The sequence below is a fragment of the Peromyscus maniculatus genome, chromosome 18, assembly GCF_049852395.1.
Source record: "Peromyscus maniculatus bairdii isolate BWxNUB_F1_BW_parent chromosome 18, HU_Pman_BW_mat_3.1, whole genome shotgun sequence".
Taxonomy (NCBI): Eukaryota; Metazoa; Chordata; class Mammalia; order Rodentia; family Cricetidae; genus Peromyscus; species Peromyscus maniculatus.
In genome coordinates, this window is record NC_134869.1 from 29967147 (window position 1) to 29984634 (window position 17488).

General features: G+C 39.2%; 1 protein-coding gene across 2 annotated transcripts in view; it reads right to left on the reverse strand.

Annotated features, from left to right (window-relative positions):
- Positions 1 to 17488, reverse strand: part of Tmtc2 (transmembrane O-mannosyltransferase targeting cadherins 2) — a 415948-nt gene that overhangs the window by 198917 nt on the left and 199543 nt on the right. For both annotated transcript variants that reach the window (XM_042263186.2, XM_076553853.1), the window contains exon 3: positions 10330 to 11158. In XM_042263186.2, coding sequence (XP_042119120.2) covers positions 10330 to 11158 — 829 coding nt within the window. The remainder of the gene's footprint in view (positions 1 to 10329; positions 11159 to 17488) is intronic.

Below are 17488 nucleotides of genomic sequence, written 5' to 3' on the forward strand. Positions count from 1 at the left end.
GAGCCACAAGTTGGAGAGTTTAACACCTGCATTGATAATTTAAGACTGTCTCAAAATAAAGCATGGTGAGGTTGTCAGCTCATTAGTAGAACGCTTGTTTAGTACAAATTGAAATCCAAAGGTTCAATATCTAATAACACAAACACAAAGTTATCCACAAGCTTAGTAGTATAATTCACACTATGCATTCCTAACATTTTGGAAACAGGGACAGAAAGATGGACTGCCTAGATGATATATTAAGTTCTGGGCTACCCTGTGCTACATAAAAGACACCTTATTTTGAAAGGGGAATCTATCCAGAGAGAAACCAATAAAATGCAAATACCTAATGGTGAAATGTGAAAAGCTTTTGAGACAGAAATATGAAAGCAAAGGTACCTATATGCATAGCTTATACTTCAAACACATGTGAGGACCTAGCACAGACAGAAAATGAAAACTGGAGAAGAGCAAACCTGAGCAGCGGGACACAGTCCTCAAAGGTACTGGGGCAGGACATTTTCCTTATCTGTGAAATAGGTACTTCTTGATGCTATCACTTAAAGTACACAGTTATAGTCAACATACATACACATATTTTCTATAAATGCTACCTGTAACAAGCATATTTCGATAAATGTTTAATTAAGGAAGAATGTTACAGCATTTTGAAGAAACAGAATATGTAAGTAAGAACAATTTAATTTCAGGCTTATCTTAATCAGAGGCTAAACAGCCTCAATTTCTTCAGAACATAAGCCATTATAAATATAGCCTAAGGTAATGCTAATTTCAGGACAGAGGGACTTTTAAAGTCTAGAAACATACTAGAATTTTATTATGAATAATCTCAAATACAGAGTCAGTAGTAACCAACAACTTTATCTATAAAACACCTTTGGGCTATGTGCATATGCACATTGCATCTGGTGAGAGCTTGTTATTTTTATTTATTTATTTGTTTATTTTGTTTGTTTGTTTTTTGAAACAGGGTTTCTCCATGTAGCTTTGGATGCTCAGTAGACCAGGCTGGCCTCGAACTCAGAGATCCGCCTGGCTCTGCCTCCCGAGTGCTGGCATTAAAGGCGTGTGCCACCACTGTCAGGCCAGGGCTTGTTACTTTTTGAAGAAAAAAAAAAGTGTACTTATAGTTTGTAGAGCTAGACAAGGGGGAAATGTGTGCATTGTTTTATTCTCTTTTTGTTAATTTATTTATTGAGACAGAGTCTCACTCGGTAGCACTAGCTGGCCTGAAGCTCTGCTTACCTCTATCTATGTGTTGTTTCATTCTTAAAGGAACAACAGGTATAAACATTTGTAGTTCTGTGATTTCTCAAGTCCAACAGAAAAATGCTTGCACTTGATTTTCTCAAGACTCAAATATTTTAGAGACCCTTTACCAATAGATTGATCTTTCCCAGTCAATGAGACAGCTCCATTTCTTCTGATTCCTGTTGTTGTTGGTTTTGTTTGTTTGTTTGTTTGTTTGTTTGTTTGTTTTTTGGGGGGACAGGGTTTCTATGTGTACACCTGACTGTCCTGGAACTCAATCTGTAGATCAGGCTGGCCTTGAACTCAGATCTGCCAGTCTCTGCCTCCTGAGTGCTGGGATTAAAGGTGTACACCACTCAGTGATGTCCTGTTATTTACATTATTTTGGTTTTGCTACATAATAGACAGGTTGAGAGATGAACACAGAATCACTCCATCCTATGGAAGGGCTTACCTCACATTAGCCTCTCTGAGTTCATTTGCACCACCTTCCATCTAATAAGGCTGTTCAAAGTTTGTTCTGTTTTGTTGTGGGGGTGTTTTTGTGTTTGTTGTTGTTCTGTTTTGTTCACTGTTTAAAAGATTTTAATCCAGCCAGACAACCTTGAAATGCAACAGCAGTCTTCCTTCTTGACTTCATTGATAATTTTAATATTTTATAAAATCTGAATCTCTTTTTGAAATGTTTTCATCTTCTCTTGGAAATGCCATGATAAATTACTGGAGAACTAGAATGCTATTTCTTCCATGTTTACAAAGCTGGCTGCTTGATTACACTGTCCCAGAGTTAAAGAGGAAGAGGATTTTCACTTAGAACTTAGACTGTAAGGCCACAACTGTCAATTTTCACATGGCATTGAGATTTAGAGTTCAGGCAAACTATCAGTTATTTCCCAAACAAAATAGTGTGTGTGTGTGTGTGTGTGTGTGTGTGTGTGTGTGTGTGTGTGTGTGTGTGTGTGTACATGCATATATGTGTGTGTGCACATGCATATATGTGTGTCTATGTTCATATGCATATATTTATCTGTGTTTAAATTTGAAACCATATGAAGTTGAAAGCGAGTAGTCATTTTTACAGTTATCCAGAAAGAAATAAAACTTGTCAAACAACACAGAACTGGGAATAGGGATCCTGTCTACAGCTTTCTATACAGGCATCGTAACAAACTTTACTTGCTTTGATAAGAACAAATGCAGGATTCTTGGATAGTCACTGAGGGCTATAAATATGAGAACCATTGTATGCCATCTTTTAGAGCTGCATCCCACATGCTTACATGAGAAAAAATGGAATTAAGAACCAACTTTAGCCTGTGAACTTTTCCTCAGCTTAATCTAAACTGTTTAACTGTTCATAATTTAAAACAACCAAAAATCATAGCCATATGTTTGCTAAATCAAACCCAAAGCCCTGGTCTTGTTTATATACTTGTTTTGGTTTCTTGAGTTAGAGTCTCATGTAGCTTGGGCTGGCCTTGAACTGTGTATAGTTGGGTGGTGGCCCTGAAGTTAGATCCTCCTGTGTCCACTTCCTTAGTGCTTAGTTCAGGCCTGAGAAACCAGGCAGAGTTTATGTGGTGCTGGATACCTAACCTAAGGCTCTGTGCATGCTAGCCAGCAGTCTATGAGCTAAGTCAGACTGTCAGTCTCAAAGAATTAATATTGAATCTGGAACTTCAGATTTGTAATGTGTTTTAGTACATGCTGGTGGTTTGTTTACATATATGCTATTGTTAATTTTTATGTTTATGTAGTCATGTTTACCTATAAGGACTCTGTTAGTCTGTGAAGATTGCCTAATTAATAGATGTAACTAATATTATTGGAAGTAGTTGGGTTCAGAACATATACATGATGCATACAAGATGCCAGAAGGTCCCCGCAGAGGGAAAAGCTCTTGCAGCAGGAGGTCACCGGTGACATCACTTAGAAAGCCAATGACATTTACTGACACCACCTCCACTCTGACCACTTCTGTAGCGAATGACACTCTAGATGCTAGAGAAGGAAAAACAAAGACAGGGTCTGGGGGAGGCCAGAACCATCGCAGAGCAGGAGCGCACGCAAGCTGTGTGAAATGAGAGACACGCTGTACAGGCCGGACAGCTGATGCCAATGCTGCCAAGTTCTACCCAGATGAGGAGACAAGGAGCATCAGAAACAGACAGAGGCCGAAGTGAAGAAATCCTGCAGTTAGCTGCTTCGTGATGAAGTCAGAAATGCCTTCTGCAAGGAAGTATGCATCAACTAGTTTACAAAATGTTTAGCATTAAATAAAGTAATAAATAAATAAAAACTTTCAACTCTTGTTGTAGAATATGACTTCAAGGTGTGTTATGTCTGTTTATGCGCTGAAGCATTTGTTTAATAATACAGAGATGTGTTTGATTAAATAAAATTGACCTGCAGTCAGGAGGCTGAGTCAGCAGCTAGCTGACAGGAAGTGGTAGGGAGGACCCAGGTGAAAAAGGGTTTATGAGGAGGGGTGAGGAGAAGCAAGAGGGCTTTTTGGAGGATGTGAGCAAGGAGAGGAGGTGAGCTACTTGCTGTTTAGCCTGAGGAGCAGAATTCCACTGTAACCTTTGAATCTTGAGTTCTTTAGAGGGACAGAGGTTTAGTTAAGTTCCCTTCATAGCTGTGCAAGAGCTGGAGCCAGAGGGAACAGAATTCCCTCCAGCTATGGCCCCTGTGGCCTAACCTCTGCTGGTAGGGCAGAGTTGCAGATGCTGATGCTGTTGCTGACTCGGACAGCTGTGGCTTAAGAATTTTCAAAAGGACAGAAAGAATTTTCAAAAGGACAACAAACTCCAACATATCTTGTCCTTTAGGGCAACCATCATAAACTATTTCGCTTACTTAGCACAGAAATTCAAAATCATTGTGAAATTGCCAGTCTACAGTAGTCATCCATGTCCAGTAGTTAGGTTTTTTTTTTTAAATACATTATCAACCACAGAATGAGATAAGACATTCAGTTTACACAGTCTAAGTCCATAATTTGTCTCCAACATCCAGATTTAAAGCATAAATTAGCCACACAGTCACTGTGACAAGCATCACCCATCATCATTTGCATCCAATCAGCTAATGACTGGCAGCTGTCTGCAGGATCCATAATAAGGGCAGCAGTTTTAATATATAATGCTTCATGAGGCTTAAAATCATATTCTGTAAGCACACATGGCAGACTGAAGTACTTGCAAATTTTCAAAAGCCTTCCAAGGAAGAAAGAAAACAAACTCAATGCATAGTCTCTGAAATCATTCTGAAATACTGGCTTTCAAAGGTTTCTAATCTTTTGCTAGACTTAAGTAATGTGACAAATTGAACGAAGTCTTTTTTTTTTTTACAGAAGAATCTCCCCCATCTCATAATTGCTGAGGAAGTAACTGAAGTCGGAATTATAAGTGCTTTACAAATAGGAAATAAGAAAAAAAATAAAAAAAGCAAGAGACCTCGATTGAAAGAGTTTTGTCTGTTTCAAAAAGGAAGCCTCTGTCACAGACAATGGTCCTGAAATACAAAGTGAACCATATTCCCAGTCCTCCTAATCATGTTTGAAAGCATCCCCCAGAATCTGGTTCATCAACAGCAAAATATTTCACTTTTCCTTATCTCATGCTTATACATCCTCCTTTTAAACTGAATATGAAACTCAAGGACAATGTAATATTTACTGCTCAATGTATCCTTTACTAAATGCTTTCTCTCTAGGAGGCACCATCGTTACTGTATATGTGGCATCTTCAATGTGTGTGTGTGTACGTGTGTGTGTATTTATGTATGTATGTATGTATGTATGTGTGTGTATGTGTGTGTGTATATGTGTGTGTATGTATGTGTGTATGTATATGTGTGTATGTACGTATGTATGTATGTATGTGTATGTGTGTGTATGTATGCATGTATGTATGTGTGTGTGTGTGAACATGCATGCTTATGTGGGAATGTGTCCATGCATGTGTATATGCACCCATGTGGAGGCTTGAGGACAACTCCATGTGTCATCCTCAGGAGCACTATACATCTTCTTTAAGATACTCTCTCATTGACCTGAAACTTAACTGCTTAGGCTAGACTTGCTAGCAAGCAGGTCCCGGGGATCTTTCTATCTCTGTGTCCCCAGCATTACCAGGAGGACAAATGCAATCCCACCATGCTTAGATGCTTTGACATGGGTTCTTGGAATGACAATCATCTCCTGACACTTGCGAAACAAGCACCTCACTGACTTAGTCACTCTCCCCCTGCCACATTGCCTTGTTTGTTTGTTTTGTTTTGTTTGTTTTTTCGAGACAGGGTTTCTCTGTGTAGTTTTGGAGCCTTTCCTGGATCTCACTCTGTAGACCAGGCTGGCCTTGAACTCACAGAGATCCACCTGGATCTACCTCCCAAGTGCTGGGATTAAAGACATGTGCCACCACCTCCAGGCCCCATATTGCCATTTTTAAGTGCAAAAACCCCAAGCGTCTTCTATATATCTTATAGTATGTATAGACAATACAGTCAGACAGTTAGCAACATCATGATGAGTGCCATGAGCAAGGCGAGGAATAGATAGGAGACGGGATCTTGTGAAAGAGGCATAGCTGTCATTTTTAACAGGGTTGGTAAACTCACAAAATGCATCCTACTGACAGTGGAAGCTTCATCTCAGACCTGAGGAAGATGCCGTGCACCACGCTGAGACTATCTAGGAAGACCCAGTCAACACAGAAGCAACGACAAAGACACACGTTCCATGGTCAGAGCTTATCAGACAAACAGAAGGCATCGAAGCCGCTTTCAGGATTGGAGTGGAGCAGAGGCAGGAAAAGCTGCTGGACATACACGGGTTCTCTGTGATTATGTTTTTGCTTTGAAAAAAATGAGAAATGAGTAGAAAACTGTAGGGTATGGAACACCGCACGTCCTGACATATTTCCATAGGGTTACTAGGATTATGGGTAAGGGTAAATTACAGGGCTATCACAACAGCATGTCAGCTCAGACATTAGAGAAACTGAAATGGTCTCCCTTGTCCCAGCAACAGGAAAACTGAAGCAAACTGAAAATTGGTAACATCAAGGAGTCCTCAGCTAACTCCCATCACAAAGCTGACCACCACCCGGAAATTTGGAAACAAGGCAGAGCCAGAGAGAGCACCAGAGGGGAGCTTCCCAGGAAGGAACAGCACTGTGCAAGTTAGAAAACTACTAAGGGGGTGCCTGGCAGTTCTGACCAGTTGACTTCATTTTCACTATTGTGTCTTGGGTAATAGAAGGGGGTCCCGGCTGGTTTTATGTTAACTTGATACAAACTGGAATCATTTGAGATGAGGAAATCTCAGTTGCGAGAAAATGCACTGTGTCAAGCCTTTGGTACATTTTCTTAGTGATAGATGTAGGCAGTCTGGCCCATTGTGAATGCTGCCACCCCTGGGCAGGTGGTCTGGGTATATAAGAGAGCAGGCTGAGCAAGTCATGGGGAGCAAGGCAGTAAGCAACCTTCTCCATGATCTCTGTATCAGTTCCTGCCTCCAGGTTCCTGCTCAACTTCCTTTAGTGATGAACTGTTAGGTAGATATGTAAGATGAAATAAACCCTTTCCTCCCCCAGTTGCTTTTGGTCATGGAGTTCTATCATCGCAATAGAAATGCTAACTGAAGCAAAGGAGAAGACTGAATCTGGAATTTTCATACAGCATTTTCTATACAGAAGTCTACTTTCTAGTAGAAAGGAAGCTACTAAAGCCTGTCCAGATAGGTGCATCAGAACATCAGCTGGCTTGAGTCACTTCTGATGTCTCTGTCTCAATGGGATGTGGGGCAAGGTCATAGTTATAAAAGCTGAGACTCACTCATAAGATAACAGAACACCCTCAGGCATGTATAAGAGGGTTTGGTATAGCAGTAGAATATACTAAAATATTAATATATGTAAAAATAAAGGCCAAGTCTTTACAGAAACCCAAAGATAGTAAGTGAGACAAAAAATGTAAAGACAGAGAAATTTGATACCTCTGGGGCCTAAACATTTTAAATATAATAAAACTCCAATCTCAATGAACATAAAACCCCACACTGAACTCTCCATCTGTGCTATAAAATATATCATGTCTGAAATAAAAAATTACAAGGCCTGATGAAAGAGCAAGAAAACAAAGGATAAAAGTTCGGTAGGAATCTTTTAATAATACCCTAGTGTGGTGGTTCTCAACCTGTGGGTTGTGACCCACATGGTGGGGTGGGGTGTGGGGGTCACGTCTCAGATATTCAACACATCATATATTATTTACATTATGATTCATAACAGTAGCACAATTACAGTTATGAAGTAGCAATGGAATAATTCTATGGTTGGGGGTTACCACAACATAAGGATCTGTATTAAAGGGTCGAAGCATTAGGAAGGTTGAGAACCACTGCTCTAGTGAAAGATGATGGCAGCTGTGCCCATGGGCATCACCATGGAGGTGGTATAATATGGTCAGGTACTGCATATTACTGACCACACAGCATGAAGAAATTACTGGTAGAATGGATACGGAATGATAAAAGAAAAGGGAAGGCACGAATAACTCTTGAGTTCACAGCCACACTACTGGGAAAATGAAGCTGCCATCAAGTCAAACGCTGAGGGCTGTGGGTAAGGCAGCTGTCTGGAACATAGTAGGCCAAGTCTCAATGTGCTTTTACTAAATTCTGCTCAGCGAAGGATTTATCTAAGTCCTCTTGTTAAAATACCTAAAGCATATGCCACTTATGAAGTCCTATGAAGAAGGGAATATACAAACCAAGTTGCTTACTAGATAGTTAACTATAGTGATGAAGAAATAACAAAAAAAAAAATTTAGCCATACCGTGAAAACACCAGTTTAAAATCATAACAATTAGGCATCACAATAGTTAATGGTGAAAATGACCAATGTGGTTGAAAAAGCTTCTACCTTCTGTGCGCCAGAGAGTGCTACTATGACCTTGGCATCTGAATATTGCCCACCCTCTCTTTCAGAGGAATGGCATTTGGCTGGATATTTTGACTTCCATAGATAATATTTCCCAGTCTTTCTCACAAAAAGATGTGGCCAACCATCTCTGGGCAAACAAAGTATATACAATTCCTCCAACATATCTTAGAGAGAATGGGTACACCCACATTCTACCCCTCCTCTCCTTCTTCCTGTCAGCTGAAGTGCTGATGTGACAATGAGCCATCTTGGACCACATGCACAGGGTGACCCATTGAGATGGCATGGGAACAAACGAGGGACAGGGATCCTGGAAAGCCATGGCGCCATCTTATCAGCTCCAAGCTGCACATATTGAGATTGCCACATGAAAGAATACAACATCTGTCTTCCCAAAGCACCTCTTATCTGAGCCCTTCATAATAGCAGCTTAGCATGAAATATAGCCAAAAAAATTAACAAATCCCCAAAACAACACTGTGATTCAAGTAACATGCCGGAGGATTTTGTTTTAATTCCTTACATGCATCAGTTTGAAATGACAAGAAAATATCCTGGCAACATAGACTTGTTCTAAACTTGTATAGACCACCAAAGAAAAACTAGCTGAAAAGCATTCCAGAAAAACTGCAACATTTTTTTTTACATGTTTTTGGTTTGAGCACTATCCTCTACTTAGGAAAGCCATATTAATGATTTTTCAAATAGAATTAAAGAATTGCATGGCATGAAGTAGCTCAACTCTTCCTTCAATCCAATAATTCCTTCAATAAAACCCTCTGCAACCCAGGTCAGAGAGATATCTCAGCAATTATGAGCATTTGTGGCTCTTGCAGAAGATCTGGGTTCAGCATACACAAAGTCAGGTCACACCTGTCTATAGTTCTGGGTCCAGGAAAACCGATACTCATGTCTAGCCTCTGCAGTCACCAGATATTCACATAGTACAATACATACATGTAGACATTCACATATAAACATAAAAGAAGTACTCTTTCAAAAAATGTCCCTGTAACTTAATAAAGCTATAAACAGAAATAATTCCTTGGCATAGAGAATTGTATATGTACTCAACAAACTCTTAGCTTGACTTGTGATAACTAACAAGGACGCCAAAGTCACTTCTGAGCATCTTGATCTATGGAAACATTCCAATCTATTAATAGGCCATTTCTTGTCCATTTGGAAGCATTTTGCCCCTTGGATATTTTTTTGATCTTGATGTAGAGTTGTGTCAGAAAAGAGTCAAGTTCAAATGTGGACCAACAGCTATACCTTAAAGGCTAAGTAAAAAAAATTACTTCAAAAAAAGAACGACTATCAGGTACCATTTATTGTGATGTATTTCTGCACTCATAATGCATCTTATTTCCTTTTTTTCTCTCATTTCTACAACTATCTGAATTGCCTAAACTGTGATAACATCTTTTAGTTAATCATTTTGTGTTTTGATAAAAACTAGATTCTGCTATGTCTATCAATTTTGAGATTGGCTAAAATAATTTTTCTATAAGAAAAGCAATAAGGAAAGGTAGAACCTGTATTCTTATTCTACAGGAAAAAAAATATTTTTCCCTTAAATTACTTAAGAAATCTTAAGTTAAGAATGGACTAGCTGCTTGGCAGCCATGAGCATATTTAACCTCTGCAAATCTTAGCGACCCCCACCTACACAATACTATGAGACTCAGAGGCAGCTTGCCTCCAAGTCCTGTGGTCTTTCCTCAGGCAAAGCTTGAAAAACCAGACCTATAGCATATTTAAGTGATATCAACTTGACTTTCATTCTACAATGAAAGAGACAATTATGAATATTTTAAAATGAAGACGGTAAGCATTCTTCTGAACTCTTATGACGGTCTTTATTTCCAGTCAATATAAGTTCTAATTCTTCTGTGGAAACATAACCAAGAACACTAGAAAATAGTTACCTATTGTAAGCATGGAATGCTGAATATGTGTCTCGATGGCTTTCATAATGGGTCTCTACAAAAATAAGGACGGAAGGTACAGGTTTCCCATAAAAGGATCTCATCTGTAACACTGTGTTTTAAGGCAAGAAACAGTGATACAAGAAGGCTGAAAGTGTAGTGTCCAGACAAAAACATAAAATGAAGCATTTACCTTTGGCTGGGTTTACTTTTATCCCTGACCTATACAGCATCTCCTCATTTTGCCAGTCTCCGTTCCTGATCGCAGTCTTGAGTCCATAGAAGACAATTAGCGTTGCTGTAGCATAAAAAACCAGGCTCTTGAGAAACCTCCTTTGGACTTTGACATAAAGGGCTCTGGCACCCACTGTGATCAGAAGGCAGAAGCCCATACTGGGGATATATAATACTCGCTCTGCAATAACAAAGCCAACATAGAAAAACAGGTTCGTGGCGGGAATAAAAGGTATTATCAACAAAGATAAGGACAGAATAACAATGTTCTCCGTGGAAGGGAGCTGAGTTCTCTGAGATACACTATTTTTAATGCCATTCTCTACTTTGGATGCAAAGCTCGGCTTCATTTCTGAGTTCCGGTACTCAACATCCGAGTGGCAGCTATGGCCATTTGCATTCTGTTTGCCGTTGGTCACAGCTCTCCCATTACACTCTCCTTCTAAGCTTGGGTTCTTCAAACCACAGTAGGCAAGGAGGAGAAGTCCAGAATAGAAGGCCACAGTGTGTAGATTTCTCCAATCACAAACAGTTTTGAGAAGAGGCACAGCATCCATGGACCAATCAAAGCTCAGGGTGTCCGGGCAGAGCAACAGCCAGAGGTTCTTGGTAGGCAAATAGAAGAAGGTGAGCGTGCGAGCCAAAAGGCTGTCTGAGTCAGCCGCAGGATTGTCGGAGTTGGAAAAGCTTGGTGGTTTGTTTCCCATCCAGTATAACCGGGCACCCAAAAGGCTGGTCCCCCAGAAAGTTAACAAGCTAATGCTGAGAAAAAGAGACAAGTTCTTCCTCTGAAAGCAAAAGAGAGGGAGAAAAGTCAACATCATCATCATCATGACTGCAACACGAGAACATTTCATTTAACATTCCGAGCTGAAATATGTTTTTAAAGGGGCACTTAAATCACAGCATTAAGTCTCAAATGTATGACTCTATTTGCATCTTTTAAAAATAATGCTTAGGGAAGTATTCATCTTTTAAAAAAATGACTGGAATCCTAGGTTATATATAACTTTGCAGAAATACGTTTTCCTTCTGATTTTCCCTTTCTAAAATACTGATGGCCAAAGCATCTAAGTTCTGACCTCTCTATAAAATAAATTCAGTGTAGTTCCCTCAAAGTGTGAGGTCACAAGGAAAGAGCCTTGCTATAGTATTTGGCACTCTGTGAGCTATAGCAGTCACCTAATGACTCTCTCCTTTCATATTATAATGTAGGTTTCAGAGAGAAAGCAAAGAACAGGCATGTCTGCTCAGGTCTGAGGCACCCAGGGCCTTTAGCCACATCCATCACCGTTTCAAAGTCACCATCTTGACTCACCTTTCAGAATGTATAAAGCGGGTGTTCAACGGTTGACTCACACTGTCAATACACTAGTAACATATAATATCTAAAAACACTCCTCACAAAGATATTTTCTTTTTACAATGCTCAGTCTTTAAACAAACTTTTAATAACAGATTTTCTGATTTTAAGGGAAAGAAAATTCTGGAAGTCAAAAGCCATCCACGTTCTTAAAAATTTCTTCGCTAACTCCTTAACCAGAGTAAAACACACCTGAGAAGTGATGCAGTCTGATAATATCAGCAATACAGAGGCTGAGGCTAGAAGGTCACAAGCTCAAGATCAGCTGCAGGCACATAGATCCTGTCAATGAGGCATCAAAGGTAGGGATGTAGCTCAGCAGCAGTTTATGTGCTGAGCAAGTACATGGCCCTGTGTTCAATCCCCAGCATGCAACAAGCCAAAACATGTGATGGCATCTAACAAGCTAAGTCCAAAGAGGCAGTAGAGGACATTGGAGGGGCAGATCTCACAGCCCCGTGTTCTCATACACTCATTCTGGCACAATGGTGAGGTCTGAAAGTGGGGAAATAAGTGGTACTATTAAAGGAACACTGAGTCGGTAAATTAATATTAAAATACTTCCAATAGAAGAATTCAAAGCCTGTGGGATTCACTACCATGTATGAATTACTGTCTGGCAACTTACATGTCTCTAAATGCCTTTTCAATGAATATTATAAAAAGTGAAAAAGAGTGTGCTTCCAATAAAACCAAGTCTCTATGCTAATCTCTGGTCACTCATCCTTTGAATCTTTGTTTCATTTTCTTAAGATCTTCAAATGTTTTAATTTCTTGTGTGTGTGTGTGTGTGTGTGTGTGTGTGTGTGTGATAGTTTCTCTGCTTCCCCTGGCAATACTGGAACTTACTTTGTAGACCAGGCTGACCTTGAATTTACAGAGATCCATCTGCCTCTACCGTCCTAGTGCTGGGCTAGAGGTGTGCGCCATAATCCCCTGGTGAAAGTTTTAACTTCTAACTTAATTCCTATAGTCTGACTCATACATAAATTCAAGTTAGGAAAATTTCATTGAATCAAACACTGATTTTTTTTCCTTAAAGGCAGTTTCTTCCCTTGTTGCTCAGGTTTACCTAATAACTCAAATATTCCAGCCACAATGGTAGAGGCTACATAACAGCAGCATTGATGTATCTATTTTTTTTTGTTCTTGATCTAATGCATTAAAACCACCCAACATTATTGTTTCTGAAATAGACAAGATGCAAATGTTCTAATGAGTTGATATCAAAGACTTAAGTGTTAAAACCAGCAAACACACACACAAAGAAGTGGAGGTTTACACATGGGACACTTTAAATATGGTCACAGTACAACCACTGAAACATTAGAAAAGAATGCCATTCAGTTGTGAATCATACTTAGTTCATTCAACACATCACCAAGCCTGCAACTTGTGGCAGGTGTTCTTCTCTGCATGGTCTATACAAAGGACAAAAGAAGAATGAGAGGCCCATGTTCAACTGTCACACACTACTCTGTGTGCAGAACACTTTAGGAGTGCAAGAACCGATTCTTGGCATTTAAACACACAAATGCCCCAGCACTAGAATGGAGAACACTGGCCATTCTACCAGAGAACCCAGGTTTGATTCCCAGCAGCCACATGAATGCTCTGCCTTCAGGAACTAAAATCTCAGGGGACCCAATGTCCTCTTGTGGCCTTCATGGGTACTGCATACACATGGTGAACAGCTTTATGCAGGCAACATACCCACACATTAAAAAAAAAGAAAAAATGAGTAATTCTTTTTTCCAAAAGGAAAGAAAAATAAGTATTCCCTGATCTAGGTTAAATATTTAGGTGATATCAATGCAGCCTAAACTGAAAATCACCCCATCCATAACTTCATCGTCTACTTCTTATTCTGACACTGAAATTCTGTGATTAGGAACTTGGCTACACAGATATTTAAGGCAGATTTTCCCAGGTTTAAAAAAAAAAACAATTAAAAAAAAACAATAATGAAACATAAGCCATGCTCCCAGGCTCTAAGACAATTTGAATTCTTAACAAATGAGTCAGGAAATCTAGGATACAAAGGACATGAGACAATTATAAAAGGTAGAATTCAGGGGTGAAATAGCCAAATCATACTGCAACATGAACATGGGACTTAGCCCTAGAATTTTTTAATCTCTTAATCAGGAATCACAAAACACTGTAAAAGATAATTATAGTAAAACCATATACCCCAAATAAATCCAAATTTAAAAAACAAGAATTGGATAGAAATGTCATTGAAATTATGTTAAAAGAGCAACCAAGCATGTTGGGTAAAAGGGTTTTCATATAGCATTGGTGGAAAATTTGTAAACTTATAGAAAAATTAACAATTTCTATCACCTGTAGTTGGTATTTGTTACATATAAGCTGATTAAACATGTACAGGCCTGGGATGCAGAGCTGGCCCAGTGGTTAAGAGCACTGGCTGCTCTTCCAGAGGTCCTGCATTCAATTCCCAGAAACCACATGGTGGTTCACAACCACCTATAGTGGGATCTGATGCCCTCTTCTGGCATAAAGCTGTACATGCAGATAGAACTGAATGAAAGTTGTGTGTATAACTCCACTAATCCGATGATAGACATGCAGGTGATTCTACAGCTGGACTATTAAGAAGGGTGTTGCAATAAAAATAAATGCAGTAGTGCTGGAGAGATGGCTCAGAGGTTAAGAGCACTGGCTGCTTTTCCAAAGGTCCTGAGTTCAATTCCCAGCAACCACATGGTGGCTCACAACCATCTGTAATGAGATCTGGTGCCCTCTTCTGGCCTGCAGGGATACATGCAGACAGAACACTGTATATATAATAAATAAATAAATCTTTAAAAAAAAAAAAAAAGAACCACAAATCTAAACTTATAAAAAAAATAGATGCAGTAACACCAAGCTTAATCAGAAAAGAAAAACCCTACGAACTTTTTCGACATGACAACTGCATACATACACTTGTATATACTGGATTCAAAACTCGCCTTTTAAAATATTCAAAACTGCCAACACTCTGCATTCTGATTATTGAAACAAATACTTTATGTGTTAGGCTCTGTACTTTATTATTTTATTTATTATAGTTATTTTAACATTTGTTTCCCAATGAAATATTTTCTTTATTATTATTATTTGTGTGTGGAGGGGGGGGGGACACAGGGTTCCACTGTATATCCCTGATTGGCCCCAAACTTGCAATAAAGACCAGACAAGCCTGGAACTGGAACAAAGCTTCCTGCTTCTGCTTCACATTTGATGGAGTTAAAGGCATGGTGCTGTAGAATATTATTTCAGGGTATGTTGCTTTTGTTTATGCACTGGAACGTTTGTTCAAGGATGCAAAGATGTATTTGATTAAAAATAAAATTCACCTGTGGTCAGGAGGCTGAGTAAGCAACTAGCTGACAGGAAGTGGTAGGGAGGACCTAGGTGAAAAGGGGTTTATGAGGAGGGGTGAAGAGAAGCAAGAGGACTTTTTGGAGGATGTGAACAAGGAGAGGAGGTAAGCTATTTGCTATTCAGCCTCTGAAGAGCAGAATTCCACCTTAACCTTTGAATCTTGAGTTCTTTAGAGGGACAGATGTTCAGTTAAGTCCCCTTTGTAGCTTTGCAAGAGTTGGAGCCAGAGGGAACAGAATTCCCTCCAGCTACTGCCCTTGTGGCCTAAGTGCTACTGATAGGGGCAGAGATGCAGTTGCTGATTCGGACAGCTGTGACTTAAAAGGCAGCAACCATTTAAAAAAGACAATAATTGATGCCCAACACGGGGCACCAAAACACCGTTTGTATTTTACTCTTTTTAGGGGACCCGTCACTCAGCTCCCAAATAAAATTCACATATGGAAGCTTATTATTACTTATGAATGTCCAGCCTTAGCTTGGCTTAGTTTCTTGTCAACATTCCTTAACTTTGAATTAACCTGGCTAGCTTTTGCCTCTGGGCTTTTCTCATCTTCTTTCTTCTGTAAATCTTACTCTTACTCCAATGCTTGCTGGTTATAGAGCTGGGTGGCTAGCCCCTGGAGTCCTTCTCCTTCTCTGGGTCCTCCTTTCCCTCTTCCTCCCAGATTTCTCCTTATATATATTCTCTCTGCCTGCCAGCCCCACCTATCCTTTCTTCTGCCTTGCCATTGACCATTCAGATCTTTATTAGACCATCAGGCATTTTAGACAGGCAGAGAAACACAGCTTCATAGGGTTAAAAAAATGCAACATAAGCAAAAGTAACATACCTTAAGATCATATTCTACAACAGCATGGGCCACCATGTCTACCCTAATTCTCCATATTCTACTAATATATATGAGTACTTTATCATGCTTACCCTGACTTTTGATAGAAAGCCTCTTAAGTTGACAAGAACAATAAATAAAGACAATATACAAAGGTTTGGACAAATACTTTCAATAAATACTGAAACTGAAACATCTATGACTCCTCCGAGCCTGAGATTTGTAGGCATAAGATAAATCATTAACTTTGACACTCAAACTTTTAAAAGTCATTTCCTATTTACCTTTACATTAATATTTTAAATTTTGTTAAGCTGAATCCTTATTCCCAACATCACCTAAAAAGTCTCATAAAAAAAATAATATCTACATGACATGAAGGCGTCATATACAAAAACTTGACTGCGGCTCCACACGGGAATGTTGCTTTATATCTCCTAGTGACCATGTTCACTGCCTGAGTGTCTCTCTGTGGGTCTGTCTGTCTTTCCCCATCCCCTTCTACCCAGTTCCCCCATCTCCATATAAATCAGTTTCATAAATAACAGCGCAACATTTTTTTTCTTGATACAAATCCACTGTAAGATAGAAATAAACGCAGGGAAACCAATGCATGCTTACCAAAAGACAACTTGGACAGAGTTTGTGACAGCTAAGAAACAGATAGTGTTTAAGTTTTCACTCACCTATTTGCTTACTGACAGATCTACAACGTAGGCTCTAAGTATGCAATAAGTTCAAAATATGCTCTTGATCCTTTTGAAAACTTTTTCTTTACAATGACAAGGAAAATCAACTCTAGTCGCCATACTTCTAATGTGAAATTTGCGGGATTTTTCAAGACTACCAAGATGTAGAAAAACGATACAATGAAAATAAGCTACCAATGTAAGGTTTATAGTTGACGCTTTTTCTTAATTGAAAGACTAAATTAATAAAAGGGTAAAACCATGGCTTAATAGAGAAATAAGTGAAATTTATCTCAAAACATCAAAATGCCCACTTATCACCTGGGATACAAAGGAAAGGTAATAAGAAGACCATGGCATGGTCATTGGTGCTGGTACTTTTGTGGAGCCCCATGATCCTCTTTGAGAAAGATAAAAAGGGGAGAGGGAACAAGAGAAAAGCAAAATGAACTAATCCGTCTACCACAGCTCCCTCTGTGGTTCATGGAAAATTGCTCTTGAAGAACACAGCTTCAATATAGTCTTCTGATCTTGGATTTTCAGGGACATGAAGAAATATGTAAATCTCAATGAAACAAAAATGTAAACATTCTGCCTTGGAGTATTACACCCATCATGAGACTCATTTTTGGCAAACTAATGAGAATAAATTACTTAAGCATAAGGCTCATTTAATTCCAAATTAAGCCCTTGGCAATGATAGTGCTTCTAAGAATAAAGTAGATAAAAATCAGTTCCTGAAAGCGAACAGAGGGAAGGCTCTGCAGACATAACAAACCATACACCATCTATTTTCTATCCACCATTTATCACTGAAGTCACAGCTTTCCTTTCCTCAAG